Below are 26,254 nucleotides of genomic sequence, written 5' to 3'. Positions count from 1 at the left end.
TTAAATTGGAGCAAATGTTTCTTGATTCTTAACTGCTCCATAACTCTCAGAGTTTTTAATATATATTTCCCTTGCATGCAGCAGTACCCTGGAAATTCCTCCAGGTCAATCCTGAACGGTTGGTAATCAGTTCTTTCATTTCATTCCTGTAATCAAGGAACAATCTGTAATGCTATTATTGGAGTATTTGATACTGGAGGGAATCTAAGCCAAGTTCACTCTTCTCCACAACTGATATCCATGCTGTTTTCCAACGATGAATCGTTCACACATCACACTCTCCTTGCCACTGACTGTTGAAGGCTCCCCTCTGCCAGGGATAAGACCTATGAATCCCATGACCATGGGCTTATTTTCCTCTATGTGCCATCTATATTGCAAGAAAGAGATGGAACCTCCAGGAATTGTACTTGAGATCTTCATGGGTGGCACGGTAGCACAGTGGTTAGCCCTGTTGCTTCACAACGCCAGGGACCTAGGTGCGATTCCCGGCTTGGGTCACTGTGCGGAGTCTGCACATTCTCCCTGTGTGCCTGTGTGGGTTTCCTCCGGTTTGCTCCCACAAGTCCCAAAAGACGTGCTGTTAGGTAACTTGGACATTCTGAATTCTCCCTCAGTGTACCTGAACACGCGCCGGAATATGACGACTAGGGGTTTTTCACAGTAACTTCATTGCATTATTAATGTAAGCCTACTTGTGACAATAAAAATTATTATAAGTGAGAATCACTGCACTATCGTAGTCGTTATGGTTTTCCCCTTTATCTTATGTGGCTAAGAAATAGGGCTGCTGAGTCGTCTACTCGTAATCCGGAGGGTAATTCAGAATTCCAGCTTTTCCTTGAACTGAAGAAACAAAAGTTGTCATTTAATTTGGTTGACGAGGAGTACAATATTACGACAAGACAGAATGTGTCATTTCTTTAATCTCATGCAGCAGGTTCTCTGGATGAGGACCCAACAAATCTGGGTCTAGCCTACTAAAGTCCTCATTGGCGAGCATTGCAGTCAGCACATCTTCAGTCCGGTGTAAATCGAACACTGAATGACACGGTCCGAGAGCAGAGAGTTCTGCAGGAAGTGTACTATGGAGGGCTGCTGAGTCTCCTGAAGTAGCCTCCAGTACTGCAATCCTGTTTTTGGCGATTATTTTCAGAAACCTGTAGAATTCACAGTAGTTGATTCCAGTGCATGATTTCAAGAGGAGCTGCATCAAAAAGGAACAGAACACACCAGCTCACCAGTGAGAATAAAAATTGTATGATTTTTTAAATTTTCAGGTCATATAAATTCTGTCCCAATCTGAGTAAACCTTTTTCTACCCTGTCACATGAAACTCTCCAAGGTAAGGGATGGAATTAATGGGTCACAAAATAATTCCCAGTCTCCTCAATCTCCCAGTAGCAGGGTTAGATGCAGAATAATCTGTTAAGTAAGAATTTCCCAGGTCAGCTTTTGCAATGACATCAACAATCTGATTTAACACCTTTCTATGAAGAACACTCCCTATACCACCTTCTCTGCTGGTATTTCATTCATAGTTGAATTTTAATGTGACATTCAAGCTATTTTACTTGCTAAGTATGGCACTAAAATTCAGCATGTGAATAAAAACTAACATAACCAAAGACTTTTAGAAGTTGGCTGTTTGCACCAGCACCAATCCCTTGCACAGAAAAAGCAATGAGGAGGAAAAGAATAATTGTATCCAAGCCCTCAAGACTATCCACAGAATTCATGTCACAGTAGGCCTACATATACTGTGCTATTGGCAAAACGTTTTCAAACCTTTCCTATGTTGGGACTCCTGCAAATACTGCCCTGCTTTTCTCAATGTCCAAATGATAGTGGTAGATTTAAGACATTTATAAATAAACATCAAATAAAACCATAACCAACAGATAACAAAGAGGAGAACACAGCATAATATATGAGATCTTGAGATGCATCTGCAGCAGGCAGGTTGGTAAGGATGAGGTTAAGTATGTTTTTCCCTCTTGTTGGTTCCCTCACCACCTGCCACAGTCCTAGTCTAGCAGCTATGTCCTTTAGGACCTGGCCACCTTGGTCTGTGATGGTACGACCGAGCCACTCTTGGTGATGGGAATTAAGTCCCCCACCCAAAGTACATTTTGCGCCCTTGCCACCCTCAATGATTCCTCCAAGTGGTGTTCAACATGGAAGAGTGCTGATTTATCTGCTGAGGGGGGAACGGAGCGTGGCAATCAGCAGAGGATTTCCTTGCCCATGGTACCACAAAGCTTCATGGGGCCCAGAGTCAGTGTTGAGGACTCCAGGGCAATTCCCTCCCGACTGTATACCAATGTGCTACCACCTCTGCTGGGTCTGTCCTGTGTGAGACAGGGCGTACCCAGGAATAGTGATGGTGGTATCTGGGATATTGTCTAAGGTAGATTCTGTGAGAAGGTCTATGTCAGGCTGTTGCTTGACAAGTATGTGAGACTGCTCTCCCACTTTTGCCACAGTCCCAGATGTTAGCAAGGAGGATTTTGCAGAGCAGCAGTAATTCCTACACTCCTATATGTTCCGGCGACCTACAGCACGCACCACAATGCAATGGAGAGTATCATTGGCATCAAGGTGCTAATCATTCAAAACCAGTCCAGGGAGCAGCACATGCCATTCATATGCCTGACACCAGACTACCAACTGCTCTACTCACATCACAGCCACAGTAATGTTGGGCAGGACAGCGGAAATGTTTTAGCGATGTCTTCAAAGCATCCCTGAAAAGTCAAACATAACTGCTGACTCATGGAAGTCTCTGGCTTATGACCATATGGAGAAAACTCATCAGGGAAGGAACTGAATACATCAATATACTTCATTGTGTCATGTGAGAGTGCCTTTAAGACATGGATGTTTAAGCAATGTACCTTTAAGAAAACAGTGATGTCAGAGAGTTGGTGGAGCTGAGGTCAGGTCAGCCATTTTGCAGGTTCATTTTGCAGTTTGGAGGAAAAGAGCTTGGGGAGTGTGTGTGTTTTGCAGTGAACTGGATCTCTGCCATAAAAGACCATCTCTGGATCATTTGGGTGATTTAAACTCACAATAGTAAAACCTTTAACCTGATGTGATTTTGTTTAAAGGTGCTAAGTCTCTTCGAAGTTTGATGGAACATTTTAAGGAATTATTTACTGTTGCAATATTTTCTGAGTTATCTTTGAAGTAAGGGGTGTTAAGAGATCCAATGTTTATTTAAGATGTTAAGTTGAGTTCATGGAATAAACAGTGTTTTGTGTTTAAAAACCCACGTGTCCATAATTGTAATCCCACACCTAAGGAAAAAGCCGTGTGCTAGGAAAAGCAACAAATCCATTAAAGGGAGAGGTTGGCTGAACTCCATGATACATTTTGGGGTTCTGAAAACGCCTCGCCCATAACAATTGGGAAAGTGCAGAGGAAACATCAAGTGTCAGGAGTGCACACACCTCCAAATAACTCATCTAGCCAATTCTTCACCGCCTGCCCCGCATGTGGCAGAATTTGTAAATCATGTATTAGACTTATGAGCCACCTCCGAACCCATCGAACTGGAGTTGAAGCAAGTCATTCTGCACTTGCTATTAATTACCTTAAAAATCTAATTGGTTCTCTAATACCTTTAGGGAAGGAAACATGCTATTCTTAAGCGCATCTCCAGATCTACAGCAATGTGGTTGGCTCTGAATTATCTAACAAGCCAAGCATCAAATATCCACAAAGAACATCACGCAGATTTAACTGATCCGAGAAGGTAGCCCATATCTTTACAGGGCAAGGAGCAGTAGACTATGAATGGTAGCCTTGCCAGCGATGCCTGCATACTGAAAATGAATAAAACTTGTATTACTGTATTGTGTTCCATTTCCCAAACTAGCCATTTTGCTGTGCTTCTCTAATTTACATTGAAATTCACTCATGAAGGCAAAGGAATAAACAAAAAGATTACTCTCTCCACCAATACCTGACAATGTTGGTGCCAGTCCTCCATACAGTTCTTCCACTCGCCGATCTCCTCCTGAACTGCTGTCAGCTCCCCCTGTAGGAATTGCCACATGGTGTCTATGTTGCAGCCATTTAGCCAGTTGTGATTGATGGAGATGGTGTCTTCCTGAACAGAAGAATATGAAATGATTATAGATTATACTACTTCAAAAGATAGGGTAATTACTAGTCTGGCAATCATGAGGGCAAAATTTAAAATTCCAACTCCACAAATCAAGCCATGAAAATCAAAGCATGGAGTTTAATCTGGACAAATGTGAGGTAATGCATTTTGGTAGGTCTAACAGAGGGGAAATATACCGTAAATGGTAAAACTCTGTGGAATATAGAAAGTAGAAAGTCAGAGATCTGAGCGTGCAGGTCCACTGATCTTTGAGGATGGCAACACAAGCATACGGAATGCTTGCCTTCATTGGACGGGGCATCGAGTATAAAAACTGGCTAGTCATGCTACAGTTGTATAAAACCTTAGTACGGCCGCACTTGGAATATTGCGCACAATTCTGGTCGCCACACTACCAGAAGGATGTGGAGGCTTTGGAGAGGGTGCAAAGGAGGTCTACCAGGATGTTGCCTGGTCTGGAGGGTGTTAGCTATGTGGAAAGGCTTAATAGACTTGGACTATTTTCATTAAAAAGACAGAGGTTGAGGGGTGACCTGATAGAGGTCTACAAGATTATGAGGGGCATGGAGAGAGTGGATGGGCAGACACTCTTTCCTAGGGTGGAGGGGTCAGTCACCAGGGGGCATTGATTTAAGATCCATGGGGCAAAGTTTAGAGGAGATGTGCGAGGCAGGTTTTTTACTCAGAGGGTGGTGAGTGCCTGGTATGTGTTGCCAAGGGAGGTTATGGAAGCAGATACATTAACGGCGTTCAAAAGGCATCTTGACAAACACTTGGATAGGATGGGTACAGAGGGATACAGCACAAGAAAATGCTGAGGGTTTTGGCAAAGGTTGGTATCATGACCGGTACAGGCTTGGAGGGCTGAAGGGCCTGTTCCTGTGCTGTATTGTTCTTTGTTCTCGTTTTACCAGGTATCCTGGAGGCCGTGGCCTTTTGCATCTCAAAGATTGATGCCTCAGAAGTCCCTTGTGAAGCAATACATTACTTACTCGGATTACCTACCTCCCAGGCACCTTTCGTATTTGCCCTGATTTTACAGTAGAATCCTTTTGAGCTGATTTTTAAAAAATTCCATGACATCAACAGATCAAGAGTGAGCTACATTGTAATTGTCCAACACTCCTCATATTTTTAACTCTTACAAATCAGTTGCTCTTAATATATGGCCAGTGAAACCAACACTAAAAAATGACAATGATGTATTCCATACCAAATTGTATACTTGATGGTGCCAACTGCTGGGAACAAAGATGATCTCTCCAACCTCCTGCACTACCTCGATGGGTTGACAGCACTGGCTGTACTTTGGGTAACGGTCCCTGTCTTGCAGGATTAGAGACTGGGCATCATAAACAAGGTTACCACTGCAGTCCTTCAAATGTTCCTCCTGACCAGGTGGGAACAGCAGCCACTTCTTCCGCCCGCAGATGTTGGCTGACCAGCTGTACGACCGGAATACGTCGGCGTGAAATGGTGTCCTGCAATTGGGAAGAGGAAAGAGAAATGCATCATGCCAGTATGAAATCAGAATTCATTCACAAGATTTGCTTTTCGCTTCACCGAATGTAATCATTTTCCGCCTCAAGGAGGGATCAACCAAGAATTATATCCAGAATATATCTGCTCAGGAAGACAGTACAGCCACATTGCAAATTCAGGGATTTGGATATCTAATCAGCTGTGACAATGTTGGAGGGAAGTGAAAAACGGTAATGCGTGGAATTTTTAAACTTGAGAGATTGGCAGATGAATAAAAATGTTCTCTTCTGATATTTTAAATGACGACGTCGTACGCACTGCAACCAGGAACCTGTTTAACAGAACAAGAGATTAACAGGGCAGAAGACATCACAATTTGTAATCAAGTATTAATGTACAATCAACTAATGGGGATTGGAGTTTCCTAGGTGGGAGTTTATGTATTACAGGAGGCATATACCAGAGTTGTGATTTTTCCACAGTATATTGGGAACAACATTAACAAGGTTAACTCACAAATCACTCGCCCTTCCTAACCTTCACTGAGTTCCCTATCCACAAAATACATCGAATTCCAAATCACACCCTTGCCTATCAGGCATGGTTTCACCCATTCTACCTCCACAATTTAGAGTTAAATGTGCCATTACATATCTTCAGATTCTGGCTTTCTGCCTACACACTCTTCTCTCCATTCCAGTTCTGACAAAGTGGTCAGCAGTTCCTACTATATTCTTTAGAACTCCCACCTGAATTCACAGCTGGGTCAAAATTCTAGAATTTCCCATGTGCCTTCATTGTGGGAGTTACCATCATCAGAAACACTGGTAATTCAAGAAGGGTCACAACCATCTTCTCAGGACACAGAGATTGGCAATGAATGTGGCCTTGCATCTCGAGAACAAATGAGCAAACTCCTCCTCCACTTGGCTACCTGTCTTAAACATATCTATTAAACCAGGCTTTTGGTTTCCTCTTCAACTCTTGCTGCTGTTTCTGTTTCTCTTCCGTGAAGTGCCTTGTGACATTTCCACATTAAATAAGCTGTATAAATGTGATTGGTTTTGTTTTTACTGTATCTCAGATCTTCAATATTGTTCAATTTTCGGCTCTATAATTTTGACTCCCAGCTACTTTAGCTTTTGATAGTACATATAACAGAAATGTATATTTATAAAGCATCTGTCACTACCTCAGGACATCCTAAAACACTTTAAACCAATTAAGTACTTTTTGAAGTATCGCTTGTAATGTAGGAAATGTATGCATAGCAAGTGTCCACAAAAAGCAATGTGTGAATGATTAAATAATCTGCTTTATGAATTAAATGAAAATGAAAATCGCTTATTGTCACAAGTAGGCTTCAAATGAAGTTACTGTGAAAAGCACCTAGTCGCCACATTCCGGCGCCTGTTCAGGGAGGCTGGTACGGGAACAGCTTTAATGCTGTTGGTGAGGGATAAATATTGGCCAAGATATGTGGGATAGCTCCCAACACTTTTTGAAAACAGATTCTGGGATTTAGAATTTCTAACATTCAGTTTCGAGAGAAGACAGGCCACATTTTAATGTCTCATCTGAAAGAGGGATTAGCCACCACTCAAAGTTAGAAGAATTTAAAGGACAATCTGTTTCCACCTGTGTGAGAATCAGTAACCAAAGGATACAAATTTTAGATCATTAACAAAAGAAACAGGTGGGAGATGAAGATTTTGTTTACATAGTTTATTATAATCCGAAATACACTGCCCCACAGGGTGAGGGAAGCAGTTTCAATAGTAACTTTCAAAAGGGAATTAAATATACCAGAAAGGGAATAAATCCAATACGAATTCAGGAAACATCTCAAACTAATGTGAAACTGGCAGCCACAAGGAGTAGTGGGGACAGGCAGCATAGCTGCATTGAAGAGAAAGCTAGAAAGAAAAATGATGGGACAAAAGATGGATATGCCGATATGGTTGAATGGATAGGAAGAGGCTCGTGTGGAGTATAAATTCTAGCATAGATCAGCTCGGTTGAATGGTCTGATTCTGTGCTGTAGATTGGATATAACTCTATGTAACTCTGTCAGAGTTTTGCATGCACTGCATTATCTCCATTCATGGACGATCCTCTATGTCCTTTTTAGAGGAGCAAACTCTTTCTGATACAGGATACACTTACCATGATCCTTTGGGACCCATGTAAACAAATCGATAATCGTCCAATTCCATAGTGTCCCAGTATTCATTCAGCCAGTCAGACTGGAAGAAGAGAGGAGTATTGTAAACTCCATGATCAGGGAAAACCCTAAAACCCAAAAATTACAATAGTGTAAGAAACATCCATCAAACCTGTTCCTTCCACACTATATAATCTGCCCATCTGGTCACGGCTTGCAAACTTTATCCTTGTATCCTATAGTGCTTTGTTAGAATCATAGAGTTTTACAGCACAGGAAGCGGCCCTTCGACCCATCTTGCCTGTGTTGGCCATCAATCCCCTATCTATTCTAATCCCATTTTCCAGTACTTGGTTCATAACGATGTATGCAGTGGTGTTTCAAATGTTCAATTAAAAGCTTCTTAAATGTTGCAAGGGTTCCCGCCTCTACCACCCTTTCAGGCAGTGAGTTCCAGATTCCCTGCACCCTCTGGGTCAAAACATTTTTCCTCAAATGCTCTCTAAATGTCCTGCTCCTTACCTTAATTCCTGCTTATTGACCCCTTTACTAAGGGAAAAAAGTATTCTGATCTACCCAGTCTATATCCCTCATAATTTTGTACACCTCAATGAAGCCCCCCCTCAGCCTTCTTTGCTCCATGGAAAACCACCACAGTCTATCAAGCCTCTCTTCACAGCTGGAACGTTCCAGCACAGGCAACATCTTGGTGAATCTCCTCTGCACGCTTTCTAGTGCAATCACATCCTTCCTATAGTGTAGCGACCAGAACTGCATACAATACTCCAGCTGTGGCCCAACGAGTATTTTATACATCTCTATTCATAACCTCTCTGCTCTTGTATTCTATACCTCGCCGAATAAAGGCAAGGATCCCATACGCCTTCTTAACCACCTTATCTACCTGTCCTACTGCCTTCAGGGATCTTTGGACATGAATCCCAAGCTCCCTCTGGTCCTCTGTACTTCCTAGCGTCCTACCATTCATTGTATATTCCCTTGCCTTTTTAAATGCATCCCAAAATCCATCACTTTGCACTTTTCTGGGGACAATTACATTTACCACTGTTCTGCCCATCTGACTAGTCCATCTATGTTGCCCTATATACTGAGGCTTTCCTCCTCGCTATTTATCACACCATAAATCTTTGTGTCATCTGCAAACTTGCTAATCAAAGTCCCCATATTCACATCTAGATGATTATTGTACACTACAAACAGCAAGGGACCCAGCACTGAACCCTGTGGTACACCACTGGACACAGATTTCCAGTCACAAAACCATTACTTTCTGCCTCCTGCAATTTCCAAATTGCCCTGGATCCCATGGATGCTTACCTTCTGTACCAGTCTCCCATGTGGGACCTTGTCAAAAGTCTTATTGAAGTCCATGTACACTACTTCAACTTGCACTGCCCTCCTCTATACACCCAAGATCACCTCCTCGGAAAATTCAATCAAATTTGTTAGACAAGGGGCGAAATTCTCCGGAAACGGCGCGATGTCCGCCGACTGGCGCCCAAAACGGCGCAAATCAGATGGGCATCGCGCCGCCTCAAAGGTGCGGAATGCTCCGCATCTTTGGGGGCCGAGCCCCAACCTTGAGGGGCTAGGTCGGCGCCGGACGAATTTCCGCCCCGCCAGCTGACGGAAAAGGCCTTTGGTGCCCCGCCAGCTGGCGCGGAAATGACATCTCTGCACGGCGCATGCGGGGAACGTTAGCGGCCGCTGACGGCATTCCCGCGCATGCGCAATGGAGAGAGTCTCTTCCGCCTCCGCCATGGTGGAGACCGTGGCGGAAGGGAAAGAGTGCCCCCACGGCACAGGCCCGCCCGCGGATCGGTGGGCCCGGATTGCGGGCCAGGCCACCGTGGGGGCACCCCTGGGGCCAGATCGCCCCGCGCCCCCCCAGGACCCCGGAGCCCGCCCGCACCGTCTTGTCCCGCCGGTAAGGTAGGTGGTTTAATTTATGCCGGCGGGACAGGCACGTTAGCGGCGGGACTTCGGCCCATCCGGGCCGGAGAATCGAGCGGGGGGGCCTGCCAACCGGCGCGGCGCGATTCCTGCCCCCGCCGAATATCCGGTGCCGGAGACTTCGGCAACCGGCAGGGGCGGAATTCACGCCAGCCCCCGGAGATTCTCCGACCCGGTGGGGGGTCGGAGAATCTCGCCCATGATCTCCACCTGACAAAGCCATGCTGTCTCTCCTTGATTAATTCTTGTCTCTCCGAGTGGAGATTAATTCTGTCCCTCAGGATATTTTCCAATAATTTCCCAACAACTGACATGGACTCACTGGCCTATAATTATCTGTTTTTCCCTAACTGCCATCTTGAATAATGTTCATTGTCCTAGTTGAATACCGTGCTATCTTAACCTTACCACATCGGACATGTTTTCCGTTTACTTTTCTCTAATCTCCAATTTATTTTCATCTCAGCAGCATCAAGCACTTCTGTGTCAAAAAGCGAATAAATCCGACCTGGTGAAAACATCCTCCATATTGCAGAATATCAGCACCTCAGCCTCAGATGCAGCTGGAATTAGATGCAAGATATCCCAATACTCTGCCTCAATCCCTTATTGCATTAAAATGGTGTAAAAGTCCTTCCTGCTTATTTCCTTTGTCCTCATTTCTTTTATGTTATTTTATTATTTTTGTCCGTGGACCCAGAATCGGAAAGCGCCTTTAAGCAGATGACTCAAAGTTGAAGCAGCTTCCTTCCCAGGTTTTGTTTTGGAGAGGAGAAGGCAAAAGTGGATCTCAGGAACCAGGTTTGGAGGGAGTCTAATTGATTAGTTAATTGGCAACTGATGGGTTGACCAGGGACAGCGTTCTGCCTGACAACAGTCAGTGATTGGTTCCTGTGTGATGCTTTCCGAGAGAACTGGGCAGAAGTGTTTAGATCTTGGTGAAAGGAATGCTATCTCTCTTCCTCCTGTTTGCTGCAATGAAAAAATTGCTCCATTTTTCTGAAAGCAATACATCTTTTGCTGTGAACCTGGAATGATGCAGAGTCTGCAGAGAAGGTAGACAACCTTGCCAGAGGAAACCATCTCCAGCCTAGAAGGAAGAAGTATCAGAACAAAAGCTGAACTTTGCAAAGACGTTGATTGGAAATCATCCCACTGCATCAAAGATCTTTATCCTTTTATTTTTATTAATATTTTCTTTCTTTTACACCACCCTTGTCCCTCTGTGTTCTTTGTCTGTGTGTGTAGAGAATGGGGTGAGTTGGGAGGGTTGGGAAAGGTGTTGTAGATAGTTACATTTTCTGTCCATTTAATTATATTACTGTACATAATAAAACGTTACTTGTGTTAAAGTTACAAACCTGATGACTGCAGTTTATTGGGCTCAACCAAGGACCTCGGGAATTTGAAATAAAATCTAATTTCACCTGTGGTGCGACTCTGGGTCAAGTGGGGCTGGCATTGACTGCATCTAGCCCAAGGTGTCGTAAGAATAGCTTTTCAATTTCCAAAGCTAATGATCCTTGTGACTTCCCCGAGTAAGTTTGCTAGCTTAGTGCCAAATGAGAACTTGCATTTATTTCGTACCCCACTGGAAGCATCAAAATGTTTCCTGTACAATGAATTAATCAAGTGCAGTCACAGATCTTTTTTAGGCAAGGACGGGGTAGTTTTCTGTTGAGGACCCTCATCTACGGGAACCAGCTTGACTGGACCCACTCATTTCATTTGGGACCATTACAGCCAAGAGACTTAGGGGGAATTTCATTCCACTGATCTCAGCTAGATTTTTAGCTAACTCACGGCATCTGCTAATAATAGGTTATTGTAGGGCTCAGAAAAATGATTTGTTTGTTTGAAACGGAGTAATGCAGGAATAATTCTGTTCTGCACTAACCTGTGCATGTGCCAGTCTTTCATATACAAGCAGCCCTGCAGAGATGAATAGCCATTCTCCCTGTGCTCTCTCCAGTAACTAAGGTAGTCCCTGAAAGGGATATTGTGCTTTGGATTTGCATTGTATTCCTTCACATCGCAGTTGGCCACGGGGACAATGAAATCACCTGCAAATATCAAAGGGGAATAGTTTAAATAGTGCAATATAGCAGAGTTACAAGGAATGCATATGAAGAAAGGATGCAATTTAAGAACCATGTGTAATAATAAGTTTGAAGTTTGGACCTGTATAGAAGTGGTATGACTAAACCTCAGCAGTGTATCCCGTAATGAGTTACTCAGCCTTAGATAGCCACACAACTCCAAAACATGTGAATGGTGGCCCCACTTTCCAATACAATTGTTACTCGACCCAATCAACAAGATACTGAGATTGACTCATTGTCCTGCTGCTACTCAGATGTGCTAAAGGTTAGGCTTATTCCAACTTCAAACACTTGCAGTAATTATGCATTGAAACAGATTTTTGCTTGCTTGTCCTTGGGGCCACAGAACAACATGCTGCTGGAGAATCAGACTGGTACACTACTGGCACCCAAGGTGGCATAGCTCATGGTGACAGCCAATAACAGTATATGTAGTCTGATTGGAGTTTTAAAGAAAAAAAAAGTTCATTTATATTGCACTTTCCATGATCTCAAATCACCCCAAAGCATTTCACAATGAATGACATACTTCTGAAATTCGGGTTTCACCCTTCTGGAGACCAAGTCCCCATGCCAGCAGGAGAACCGGCGTCAACAGCCCACGAAAGTGCGGAATGGTCCCCATTTTCGGGGGCTAGGTGGACCATGGAGGGGTTGGCGCCGCTCCATCCGGCGAGAGTTCGCGCATGCGCCGTAGGACCGGTGTGATCGCGTGCATGAGCGGAACCGCCAGCGTATTTTGGCACATGCGCAGGGGGTTCACTCCTCCGCGCTGGCCACGGCGGAGCCCTACAGGGGCCGGCACAGAAGAAGTGCCCCCACAGAACAGGCCCGCCCGCAGATCGGTGGGCCCCGATTGGGGGCCAGAACACCATGGTGGCCCCCGTCCCCCCGCCCGGGTCAGATCCCCGCGCCCACCCGCCCCCGAGGACCATCCCTGCCGACTTACCTGCCTGGTCCCGCCGGTACGTGAGATGAGTGATTCATGCCGGTGAGACTGGCCAAAAACGGACAGCCGCTCGGCCCATCGGGGCCTGGAGAATCGGCGGGGGGCCGCTACCAACGGCCTCTGACCGGCGTGGCGTGAATCCTGCCCCCGCCGCCGGAGAATACGGCAGCCGGCGGCGGGGCAGGATTCGCACCGCCCCCCCAGGGATTCTCCGACCTGGCGGGGGGGGGTCAGAGAATCTGTGACTGCTCTTATGTTTAAAGAAGTCCACTTGGTCAATTCGTAATTTTGGCCTTGTGCTATCAAGGGGAGAGGAACAGCAGAATCCAGTCACTTACCATTGGCAGAAATTAATATTCCTTGGTCTCAATCACAAACCACATTGCCTAGTCACCGACATTCTTTTGCTTGGCAACTGTTTCAGGATGTATCAAACCGCTTGCAACCTTTGTGTCATATCAAACCTTGAGGTGAGCTTCCAACCATAGTACATGGCATCATTACCACCACTTATTTCTACCTCTGCAGCGTTGCCTGACTACATTCAGTTCAACTGCAGCTGGAATCCTCATCTATGCCTTCGTTACCTCACGACTATTTCACCATAATCCTGGGCAGCCTCCCACGTTTTAACCTCTGGAAATTTCTGGGGAGGTGGTGGTATTATCGCTCGATTAGGAATCCAGACACCCAGGGTAATGCTCTGGGGTCAAATCCCACTATGGCAAATGATGAAATTTTAATTCATTTTTAAAAATCTGGAATTAATGATGACCATGAAACCATTGTCAATTATCATAAAAACCTATCCGGTTCACTAACATCCTGATGCACTATTAATTACGAGACGAGAGTAAAGTGTAATCGAGGCTTTATTACGCAGAGATGTGTAGCCTCCCGCAGCTGCTGACGAAATGGCTACAGCTCAGAGAGCCCACACATTTATACTCCGCCTACTGGGCGGAGCCAGCAGGCAGGGATCTACCCCGTACTTGTAGTACACCTCATGTGCGGTCATACAACAGTGGTGACTACCACATTCACCCCCTGTTGAAAAAAAGAGTCCGGCGCGGGTGGTGGAAGGCTATTTACATGTAGGCGTTTAACATTTTAGGAAAAGTTTACAAATTCAGACGATTAGGCGCCTTGATCCGTCGTTGTGAGCACGCCGTCTCAGTGGCGATTCAGGCGTCAGTGACTCCGGGAGCATGTCGACCCTCATCTTCATCCCCGGGCGGGACCAAGGGGAGGACGGGTCATCCTGGAGCGGGGACTGTGATGGGGTGCGCTGGGGGGAGGAAGGGTGGCGCCAGGGCGGGGGGGGTGGTGTGGGGACCCCGCTGGCGCCAGGTCCCTGAGGGAGACTGTGTCTTGGCGGCCGTCGGGGTATGCTACGTAGGTGTACTGCGGGTTCGCGTGAAGTAGCTGTACCCTCTCAACCAACGGGTCCGCCTTGTGGAGCTGCACGTGCTTGCGGAGAACGGGTCCTGGAGCTGCCAGTCACTTTGGGAGCGAAACCCCGGAGGTGGACTTCCTGGGGAAGGCAAAGAGACGTTCATGGGGAGTTTCGTTAGTCGCAGTGCAAAGGAGCGACTGAATGGAGTGGAGGGCGTTGGGGAGGACCTCCTGCCAGCGGGAGGCCGGGAGATTTCTGGACCGTAGGGCCAGCTGGAGGGCCTTCCATGTTAAATAATGGGTTAAGAGACATTGCAATTAGTTGTCTCATTTGTTAAGTATCCATTAATTGACACTGATATGTAAAGGGGCTTCAGGTGGCCTCTGTCAGGTGGTGTGTTAAGAGTTTTGTGCAGAGGCTGTGGAAGTGAAATAAATGGTGTTTGGTGAAAAGGAACAAGAACTTTAGACTCTTCATTTCACAGCAACTAAAACATCTAACAATGGTAGCAGAGGATGGTTGCTGTGCAAATGTGAAGGTTTGAAAGATACAACTTTTCCTGATCAAACCAAGGAGTGAGTGAGAAGGGAAAAAAAAAAAGATACATGGCTGAACCCAGGATAAAGATGGCTGGATATGACTATCCTCCCTTATTTTCTGAAAGGGAATCGTACGACCAATGGAGAAGTGCAGTAGTTATGTGGACTAAAGTAACTGTTTTGGGAAAGAGAAAACAAGGTATGGCAGTAAAATCCGAAACAGTGCTTTCTGAGCTGGAATTGGAAGAGTTAGACTCAGAAGAAGGTCTGGAGACTTTATTACATTATATGGATAAGATTTATAAAAAAGATGACTTGTTAAGTGCGTATGAAGCATGGTCGGATTTTGATCAGTTCCGGAAAATGGAGGATATCTCCATGGAAGACTATATAATGGAATTTGGCAGACTATATAAAAGGCTGCAGAAACACAAGCTGGAATTTCCACAGTCTGTGTTGGCCTTTAAATTACTTGACTGTGCTAGAGTGAGCAACATGGATAGGCTCCTGGTTTTGACAGGAGTTCAGTTTACTGATAAGGATACCTTATTCGAACAGATGACAAAAGCTTTACAAAGGTTTCTGGGGAAACATTCGATTCCGATGGCTCGGATGATCCAAATAGGTCAGCCTGCAATAAGGCAGAATATGGAAGATACACTAGTAACAGGATGGTGAAATCGTATGGCTACGAACAGGGCTCAAGACTATAGATGGAGACCGAGACAAGGAAATTATGAAGCCAGAAACCCAGTTAGAACCTACAATAGGAAGATGAACCCCAGAAATGCACAGGGCATGAAAAATTGATGTTTTTGATGTGACCCTCAATACCATTATGCTTTCAACTGTCCAACTCGTTATGATAGAGTGTTTGAAGCGACATAAGACACGGAAGAGTCAGAAGAGGAAAAAGATAGTGACCAGAAAGAAGGCATTGTCCTATTGACAAGCAGTTTTACTCTGGCAATGAGGGTGTTGGTTGCAGAATCCTTCCAACTGTGCTGTATTGGACAGTGGCTGAACATCTACTGTGTGTGGAATTGACTGGTTAAAATGTTACCTGGACTCTTTGAATGCTGAAAATCGTAACAAGGTTAAGGAATTTGAAAGTTCCACAAGTTTCAGGTTTGGGGATGATAATGCTCTGAAGTCGCTGAAAAGAGTGGTGATCCCTTGCAATATTGCCGGAGTGAATCATTTCATTAGCACGGATGTTGTATCAAGTGAGATACCTTTGCTTCTGAGCAGACCATCGATGAAGAAAGCACACATGAAACTGGATATGGAACAGGATAAGGCAACAGTTTTTGGAAAGACGGTGGACTTACAATTTACACAGTCGGGACACTATTGTATTCCATTACTGACAAATAATATTTCAAGTAGGGTGGTTAAGGATGTGTTAATGGCAGTTGAAAATGGGACTTTAGCTGATAAAAAGCTTGTGGTATTAAAACTGCATAGGCAATTTGCACATCCGTCTCCTCGGAGGCTAAAAAATTTATTCAAGGATGCAGGGGTAAGGGATGACGACTATACTAAACTGATAGAACAGGTTAGTGACCGCTGTGAAGTTTGTAGGAAGTACAGAAGGACACCAACACGACTGATAGTAACCCTACCGTTGGCCAGGGATTTTAACGACATTGTGGCCATGGACCTTAAGATCTGGGATAAAGCAAATAATATATTTATTTTGCATTTTGTAGACTTAGCAACCAGATTTAGTCAGTCAATGATTGTACAAAGTAAAGAAGAGACAGTAATTCTGGATCAAATCGTGGAAAAATGGATAGGGACAGGAATGGGTCCACCGGCAAAATTCCTTCCGGACAATCGGGGTGAATTTGCTAATGATGAGTTTAGGGATGTGTGTGAAAATGTGAATATCAGAGTTATGAATACAGCTGCAGAAAGCCCATTTAGTAATGGTGTCTATGAAAGAAATCATGCTGTCATCGATGACATGCTTCGGAAAATTTGGCAGATCGACCAAATTGCAGGCTAAATTCAGCTTTAGCATGGGCGGTACATGCAAAGAATTCATTGCAGGTGGTTGGGGGCTATAGTCCTTATCAATTAGTGTTTGGTAGAAATCCTAAACTTCCGTCCATTTTGGATGACCAGCCTCCAGCTTGGGAGGGGACTACAATTAGCTCTGGTTTTGCTGAACATTTAAATGCATTACATAGCAGTAGAAAAGCTTTTTTGGAAGAAGTCTCTGAAAGAATTCGCAGAGCTTTAAGGTATAACGTACGGCCATCAGATGCCGTTTTTCAGCAAGGAGACATGGTATACTACAAGAGACAATTCTAATGAAAGGAAAGACCCAGGGAAGATCATAGGCATAGATGGCAAAACCATTATTTTGCAACGTGGTAATCAAACTGTTAGGGTCCATTCATCAAGGATAATGAGTACAGATTACAAATTTTCAAATTTAGACAGAGCAGACAGACATGACGAGGAACCAGTCATCTGGTACGCATGTGTTACAGAACTATGAGGACCAATTAACTGATATAGACAGGGTTTCTGTGGAGGAACACAACACTTCTGGTGAATTAAAACAGGCCATTTTTTCGAAAGGGCAACTGCCAAACGTTGGTACAAAAGTGACATACTTGCCTGAAGGGTCTAGTCAATGGAAGGATGCAACTGTTATTAGTAGAGCAGGGAAGGCCACTGGAAAGTATAAACATTGGTTGAATGTACAGCATTCAGGGGAAGGAATCGAGACAATGGATTGGGAAAACTAAGTTTAAAAATGGAGGGCACAGAAACGCAGTGCCAGTTCAGATAGTACATCGGATAGTGAACAGGTCCGCAGGAAAAGGTCGAGAACTATTGAAAGGACATCCCACAGCAGAAGGGAAAGATCAAGCAGTAGCAGTACAGAACGAGATACCAGGCGGGAGAGGGGACGTAGTTTGTCAAGATCTCGGAACATGAGTAAGACTACGAATACTAACAGGAGTAGAAGCCCACATGCACGTGAGATTTTGGTGGCTTCAAATAAATTAGATGAAAAAGTTATTAAAGAAGCTAAACAGCAAGAATTGCATAGTTGGAGTGAATTTGGGATACAAAGAACAAAGAAATGTACAGCACAGGAACCGGCCCTTCGGCCCTCCAAGCCCGTGCTCCCCGACTAAACTACAATCTTCTACACTTCCTGGGTCCGTATCCCTCTATTCCCATCCTATTCATGTATTTGTCAAGATGCCCCTTAAATGTCACTATTGTCCCTGCTTCCACCACCTCCTCCGGTAGCGAGTTCCAGGCACCCACTACCCTCTGCGTAAAAAACTTGCCTCGTACATCTACTCTAAACCTTGCCCCTCTCACCTTAAACCTATGCCCCCTAGTAATTGACCCCTCTACCCTGGGGAAAAGCCTCTGACTATCCACTCTGTCTATGCCCCTCATAATTTTGTATACCTCTATCAGGTCTCCCCTCAAACTCCTTCGTTCCAGTGAGAACAAACCGAGTTTATTCAACCGCTCCTCATAGCTAATGCCCTCCATACCAGGCAACATTCTGGTAAATCTCTTCTGCACCCTCTCTAAAGCCTCCACATCCTTCTGGTAGTGTGGCGACCAGAATTGAACACTATACTCCAAGTGTGGCCTAACTAAGGTTCTATACAGCTGCAACATGACTTGCCAATTCTTATACTCAATGCCCCGGCCAATGAAGGCAAGCATGCCGTATGCCTTCTTGACTACCTTCTCCACCTGTGTTGCCCCTTTCAATGACCTGTGGACCTGTACTCCTAGATCTCTTTGACTTTCAATACTCTTGAGGGTTCTACCATTCACTGTATATTCCCTACCTGCATTAGACCTTCCAAAATGCATTACCTCACATTTGTCCAGATTGTATTGTATACACGGAAGTACCGGATTGGGGACAAAGAGCTCTATCCCACAGATTGATTTGCACGGAAAAGGTTCTTCCGGATGAAACTTATAAGGCAAAGGCCAGGCTCGTGGCAAGGGGATTTGAAGAAAACGTAGAAGATCAGGATTTAAGGGTAGATTCACCTACAGCAGGAAAGGTTATTTTAAAGATCTTCTTGGCTCTATTAGCCACAAAGGCATGGGAATGCAAATCTATAGATATAAAAGCTGCCTTTTTGCAGGGGCATCAGCTCAAGAGAGACATTTTTCTCCGTCCTCCTAAAGAAGCAGCTAACACAGAAGGGGTACTCTGGAAGTTGAACAAATGTGTATATGGATTAAATGATGCATCTAGAGTCTGGTATTTTTCAGTAAGGTCAGTTTTGTTAAAGTTAGGCTGTTGCCAGTTGAAAGTAGATCCTGCAATGTTTTACTGGCACTATAAAGGAAATCTTTCTGGCATTTTTATGATGCATGTCGATGATTCTTTGTGGGGAGGGACTAGTGATTTTGAAGCTATTGTAATCTCTGGTTTGAGGAAAGAATTCAGGGTTGGAAGTCAGGTTTCCGGTGCATTTAAATATATTGGGCTGGAAATTGGACAGACTAAGTTAGGGGCAACTTTACGTCAGCAATCTTATTTAGAAAGCATCACCCCAATAGCAATTAGTCGTGGCCGAGTTTCACAAAAAGACGCAATGGTTTCAAAGATAGAAAAAGAGCAACTGCGAAGTTTAATTGGGCAACTGAACTGGTTAGGCAGACACTAGACCGGACGTGAGTTTTGATGTCTTAGAGTTGAGTACAAAAATGAATGATCCCAAAGTGGAAGACATAAGAGCAAATAAAGTGTTGGCCAAACTAAAAATGCAGGAGTGTGTTTTGAAGTTCCCGGTTTTAGGTGACCTTAAGCACTTGAAACTCATAGTTTATAGTGATGCGTCCTACGCAAATTTATGTGATGGGGTTTCAAGCGCAGGAGGTTTTATAATTTTCCTTTGGGGAACAATGGTAAATGTTGCCCACTTGTGTGGGAAATAAAGAAAATAAGGAGAGTGGTAAAAAGCACTTTGGCTGCTGAGACGTTAAACCTCGTAGAGGCAGTGAATATGGCTTTTTATACAAGTATGATATTGACAGAAATTTTGGGATTTGGGTAATATACCTATTGACTGTCACATTGACAATAAATCTCTGTGGGAAAATGAGCACTCTACAAAAAGTGTCAATGAAAAGAGGTTACGGATAAACATCGCAAGTTTGAAGCAGATGTTGGACAGAGGGGAAATAACAAAAATTTAATGGGTCGACAGGAGCTATCAACTGTCAGACTGTTTTACGAAAAGAGGGGCGAGTTCACAGAAACTTTGGGATATTGTTAATAAAGGGCTTTTGTTTCTGTGACTTTTTTTTCTTTCTCGTCCAAAAAAAAAGGGAGGGGGAACATCATGTGTGTGTTTTTGAGTTTCTTTAAATTTTGTTTTCACCTAATTAATTTTTTTCTCCAAGGAAGAGGAGACTGTTAAGTAATGGGTTAGAGACATTGCAATTTGTTGTCTCATTTATGTTAAGTATCCATTAATTGACACTGATATGTAAAGGGGCTTCAGGTGGCCTCTGTCAGGTGGTGTGTTGTTAAGAGTTTTGTGCAGAGGCTGTGGAAGTGAAATAAATGGTGTTTGGTGAAAAGGAACAAGAACTTTAGACTCTTCATTTCACAGCAACTAAAACGTCTAACATTCCACACCATCCCATTCTCCCGCTCCACCTGCCCGTTTCCCCGGGGGTCGTAGCTGGTCGTCCTGCTCGAGGCAATGCCCCTGCTGAGCAGGTACTGACGCAACTCATCGCTCATAAATGAGGATCCCCGGTCGCTGTGGACGTAGACGGGGAAATCGAACAGAGCGAAGATGGTGTTGAGGGCTTTGATGACGGTGGCAGACATATCAGGGCATGGGACGGCGAAGGGGAATCTGGACTATTCGTCAACCACGTTAAGAAAGTACGTGTTTCGGTCAGTGGAGGGGAGGGGCCCTTTGAAATCCACGCTGAGGCGTTCAAAGGGGCGGGAGACCTTCACCAGGTGCGCTCTGTCTGGCCGGTAGAAGTGCGGTTTACACTCCGTGCAGACCTGGCAGTCTCTGGTGATAGCCCTGACTTCTGAGGGGGCAGATTGCGGGCCTTTATGAAGTGATAAAAACGGGTGACAGAGATCGTCGTGCAGGGTCCGGAGTCGGTCCACTTGTGGGCTGGCACACGTACCTCGGTATAGGGCATCGGGGGAGCTCGTTGAGCTTACCGGGGCGTTACAAAATCTCGTAATTGTAGGTGGAGAGCTCGATCCTCCACCTCAAGATCTTATCATTTTTGATCTTACCCCGCTGTGTGTTGTTGAACATGAAGGCAACCGACCGTTGGTCAGTGAGGAGTGAATCTGCTGCCGGCCAGGTAATGCCTCCAATGCTGCACAGCTTCTACTATGGCTTGGGCCTCTTTCTCGACGGAGGAGTGTCGAATTTCGGAGGCATGGAGGGTGCGGGAAAAGAATGCCACGGGCCTGCCTGCCTGGTTGAGGCTGGCGGCCAGAGCGACGTCTGATGCATCGCTCTCGACTTGGAAGGGAAGCGTCTCGTCGACCGCGTGCATCGCGGCCTTGGAGATGTCGGCCTTGATACGGTCGAAGGCCTGGTGAGCCTCGGCCGTTCGTGGGAAACGGTGGAGTGGATGAGTGGGCTGGCCTTGTCCGCATAGTTAGGGACCCACTGGGCATAGTATGAGAAGAACCCCAGGCATCGTTTGAGGGCCTTGGGGCAGTGGGGAATTCCATGAGGGGGCCGCATACGATCGGGGTCGGGCCCTAGGACTCCGTTTTGAACCACATAGCCGAGGATGGCTAATCGGTTCATGCTGAACACGCACTTCTCCTTGTTGTAGGTTAGGTTGAGGAGTTTGGCGGTGTGGAGGAATTTGGAAAGGTTAGCGTCATGGTCCTGCTGGTCGTGACTGCAGATGGTGATGTTATCCAGGTAGGGGATGGTATCCCGCAGTCCGTACCGGTCAACCATTCGGTCCATCTCCCGTTGGAAGACCGAGACCCCGTTAGGGACGCCGAAGGGAACCCTAAGGAAGTGATAAAGGTGGCCGTCTACTTCAAACGCGGTGTAGGGGCAGTCCGCCTTGCGAATGGGGAGCTGGTGGTAGACAGATTTCAGGTCCACTGTCGAGAAGACCCGGTACTGTGCAATCTGATTGACCATATCAGATATGTGTGGGAGGGGGTATCCATCGAGCTGCGTGTACCGATTGATGGTCTGACTGTAGTCAATGACCATCCTGTTTTCCTCCCCAGTTTTCACAACTACCACTTGGGCTCTCCAGGGGCTGTTGCTGGCCTCGATAATACCTTCCCGCAGCAGCCGCTGGACCTCAGACCTGATGAAGCTTTATCGTATCGGGGTGGATGAAGCTCAGTGCTCCCGGAGTCCAGAAGGCAGGATGTCTCGTGCCCGTCGACCTTTACTGTCGTCGACGCAGGCATGAGGTTGTGCGGTCGGGACTGGTTGATCGTGATGGAGGCGAGACGCAGCTGGTCGGTGGCGGTTGCAGGCGATGAGCGGCCCAATGAGGTGCCCGACAAGCAGGGGTCCGGAGGTGGGAAAATGGCGGCGCCCACAGGGCGCATGCGGCGGGCGGCGTTAAAGATGGCGGCACCCACGGGCCGCATGTGTTGTGGGGCAAGCAAAATAGCGGCACCCACGGGCCGCACGTGGTCTGAGGCGAGGAAGATGGCGGCGCCCACGGGTCGCAGGTGGGGGGGTGCAGGGACAATAGCAGCAACCGAGCGGGCCTGGCACACAGCAGCGAAATGGCCTTTCTTCCCACAGGCCTTGCATAGTGCGCTCCGCGCTGGGCAGTGCTGCCGGGGGTGTTTTGACTGTCCGCAGAAGTAGCACTTGGGTCCCCCAGGGTTGGTTGTCTGCCGCGCGGCACAGGTCTGTGGTTGGCTGGGGGCGATCGCTGGTGGGGTCCACGATGCCCAGGAGGGGTGGGCTGTGCGGTCGGAGGCATATGTCTGTACATTGCGTGAGGCGACTGTGAGTGAGATCGCTAGTTTCTTGGTCGCCGCAAGGTCAAGGTTAGCCCCTTCTAAGGGGCGCCGGCGGATGTAAGCTGACCCTGTGCTCATAACGAACGCATCTATAATTAGAAGTTCAGAATGTTCAACGGCCGAAACGGCCTGGCAATCGCAGTCTCTCACCAGGACGTGCAGGGCATGCCAGAAATCGTCCACAGACTCACCGGGGAGTTGATGCCGCGTGGACAGGAGGTGTCCGGCGTAGATTTTGTTAGTCTGCTGAGCGTAGTTCTCCTTCAGTAGCGCCATGGCTTCAGCGTAGGTAGGTGCGTCCCGGATGAGGGGAAAGATATCGGAGCTCAGCCGCGTGTACAGGATCTGGAGCTTCTGTGCCACTGAGGGTGGTTCTGTCGCAGAACCGATGTATGCTTCGAAGCAAGCTAGCCAATGTGCGAAGGTTGACTTGGCATTGTCTGCTTGAGGGTGCAGCTGCAGGCGATCAGGCTTGATGCGGAGATCCATCGTTGTAAAATCTCTGCGTAATAAATTGATGCACTATCAATTACGACGAGACGACAGTAGAGTGTACTCGAGGCTTTATTACACAGATGTGTAGCCTCCCGCATCTGTTGTCAAAATGGCTGCAGCTCGGAGAGCCCACACATTTATACTCCGCCTACTGGGTGGAGCCAGCAGGCAGGGATCTACCCCCGTACCTGTAATACAGGGGCCTTACCGTAATACACCTCATATGCGGTACATACAACAGTGGTGACTACCACACATCCTAACTTTAAGAAGTCTCACAACGCCAGGTTAAAGTCCAACAGGTTTATTTAAAATCACAAGCTTTGGGAGTGCTGCTCCTTCACCTGATGAAAGAGAAGCCCTCCGAAAGCTTGTGATTTCAAATAAACCTGTTGTCTTTAACCTGGTGTTGTGAGGCTTCTTACTGTGCAAATCCCAATCAAGTGCCTGCATCTCCACATCATCCTAACTATAGGGAAGGAAATCTGTCATCCTTACCTGGTCTGAACTACATGTGACTCCAGACCCATAATGGCAGACTCTTAAATGGTTTGGCAAGCCAGAGCAAATTGGGATGGACGATAAATGCTGGCTCATCTGACTATGACCCAATCTGCAGAATGCTCACCTCTAAGTTAGAAAGGTGTGGGTTTAAGTCTCATTCCTGGAGCACAAAATCCTGACTGAAACAATACTGCAATAGTGGAGATGCATTTTTTCCGAAGAGACGTTAAACTAAAGCCTTGTCAGATTTCTCAGGGGGGACATTATCTGGATCATATCACTATCTCACTAGCAAGAGGCTGGGATTACCATTGATCAGAAACTGAACGGGTCCAGTCATATAAGTACTGAGGCTAAAGAGCAGTTTAGAACCTCGGAATCCTCTGGTGAATAACTCACCTCCTGACTCCCCAAAGCCTGTCCAAAATTTACAAGGCATAAGTCAGGAGTTTGGTGGAATACACTCCACCTGTCTGGATGAGTGCAGGTCCACCAACATTCGAGAACCTCAACACCATCCAGTCAAAGCTTTAATCGTACCAATTCACCACCTTAAACATTCACTCCCTCCACCACTGATATACAGAGGCAGCAGTGTGTACCATCTCTGAGATGCACTATAGCAACTCGTCAAGCCTCCTTTGACAGCACCTTCCAAACACGCAATCTCTACCACCTGGAAGGACAAGAGCAGCAGATGCATGGGAACAGCATATCTGCAAGTTTCCCTCCAAACCACATACGTTCATGACTTGGAACTATATCACTATTCCTTCACATCGCCAAATCAAAATCCCAGAAGTCCCTCCTTAATAGCACTGTGGTTGTGCCTACACCTTAGGGATTTCAGCGGTTCAAGGTAGCTCACCACCACCTTCTCAAGTGCAATTATGAATGGACAAATGCTGGCCTCGCCAGTGACATCCACATTCCATGAAAGAATAAAAATAAGCAATTCTCCATGGAGTCTGCACCTCAGGCTATTATCTAGTCATCATATTGCTCTCTGTGAGACATAACTATGAACAAATTCCAGACATTATGACAGTAGTTACACTTCAAATTTGCTTCACTGGCTGCACAGTGTTTTGGGACGAAGGCAGTATGTAAATGCAAGTCCTTCTTTCTTTTTCTCTCCGAAAGGCACGGACTCGTGCTGGAATAACATTCCCTGGGCAACCCATATTGTCATCACCCGTCATCAATCACCTCGCCTCCACACTTCTGCCTTGAACATCGACTATGTCAACACTCTAGCACCCTGCTATCACACAGTAAATCTTTATTATTTAACTGAATAATTGATCGTCAGACAGCTTCTATCCCCTTTGCAGATATTCTATTGCCAATAGCAAATGTGTGCATTGAATTTTGTGTTTTTAGATATTTGTTTTGAATATTCTTTTTACTGGTTGTGGCTTCGCTGGCTAGGCCATTATTTGTTGCCCATCCCTAACTGCCCTTGGTGGTGGTGAGCTGCCTTCTTGAAACACTGCAGTTCATGTGGTGTCGGTACACCTACTGTGCCGTTAGGCAAATAGAGAGTATTCCATGACACTCCTGGCTTGGGTCTTGTAGATGGTGGGCAGGCTTTAGGGAGTCAGGAGCTGAGTTACTCGCCGTCGGTTTCCTAGCCTCTGACTTGCTCTGGTAGCCACAGTATTTATAAGGCTAGTCCAGTTGAGTTTGTGGTCAAACATTCGGTTTTCTGCTTGGTTTCTCTCAGCAGTGTCCCTGGAAATGATTCTTTAATTCCCGAAGACACCAGGAAGGATTGCAATGATGCAGGAATGGGAAATATCACAAGCTAAACGCAATCCTCCCCTCGCCCACAAACCACACATACAACGTCTCCCACTTTGACAGTCCAGGATTGTGTCCACCCCTCCGCAGGCCCTTCAGCGACACACAGCCCAAGACACAAAAAAGGACACTGACCCAAATGTTCCAGCAAGTGTTCATAATCAGGCTTGCCATCCCCTTTCACCCAGTGCTGCCGGCTTCTCCAGCTTTCCGTGAACTCAGGAGACAGAATGCACGGGTAATTAGGAAGCAGAAAGCCCCTGAAGAACTCAGAGTAAGTCAGGTCACTTTCCCGGAGGTAATCTAGTTTCGGGCCCTTGTGAAACTCTTCATAGGAAGGCCTGTCACCCTGGAAAAACACCAGGGCGCTCTTCAAAGTCTCCTCGTCCATGTTGAGTCAGGAATCCCACATTAAATGATCAGACTCCATCCTGTGCGTTTCATTCCTCACGGCTCTGCCGCTGCTGGTCCGGTTTGAAGTTAATCAAATCGGCACAAACTGCACCAACAGCGGCCTCGGCTGGTCAGTGAGCCCGGCCCGGGGCCGTCCCTTTGTAATGGCCAAGGCCTCCCTCCGTTAGTCAGGCTGACTCCAATACCCAATCCTCAGTCAGACAGCGACCGCAGAGCCGGCGGACAGAATAAACCGAGCACCGGGTACCGGCTGAGCAGCGTGGGGGGAGGGGCTGGGAGAGAGCGG

At 46.2% G+C, this 26,254-nt stretch overlaps 2 protein-coding genes across 3 annotated transcripts in view; one reads left to right on the top strand and one right to left on the bottom strand.

Annotated features, from left to right (window-relative positions):
- Positions 1-10,983, top strand: part of LOC140385732 (ALS2 C-terminal-like protein) — a 188,634-nt gene extending 177,651 nt beyond the window's left edge. The window contains exon 28 of one of the 2 annotated variants that reach the window (XR_011933430.1): positions 10,222-10,983. The gene's annotated coding sequence lies outside the window, so the exon portion shown is untranslated. Of the gene's footprint in view, positions 1-10,218 lie in introns of both variants that reach the window. The other variant, XR_011933431.1, reaches the window with a different exon arrangement.
- Positions 848-26,254, bottom strand: jmjd4 (jumonji domain containing 4). Its single transcript, XM_072468189.1, has 6 exons — positions 25,690-26,254; positions 11,650-11,815; positions 7,781-7,906; positions 5,346-5,613; positions 3,968-4,114; positions 848-1,207 (listed from the first exon to the last, which is right to left on the bottom strand). The coding sequence occupies exons 1-6, from the start codon at positions 25,943-25,945 to the stop codon at positions 896-898; spliced, it is 1,275 nt and encodes a 424-aa protein (XP_072324290.1). The 5' UTR covers positions 25,946-26,254; the 3' UTR covers positions 848-895.

Source organism: Scyliorhinus torazame, chromosome 11 (assembly GCF_047496885.1).
Source record: "Scyliorhinus torazame isolate Kashiwa2021f chromosome 11, sScyTor2.1, whole genome shotgun sequence".
In the NCBI taxonomy this organism is placed as follows: domain Eukaryota; kingdom Metazoa; phylum Chordata; class Chondrichthyes; order Carcharhiniformes; family Scyliorhinidae; genus Scyliorhinus; species Scyliorhinus torazame.
Note: the sequence above shows the minus strand (reverse complement) of the source record. Positions and strands in the feature narration are given on the sequence as shown.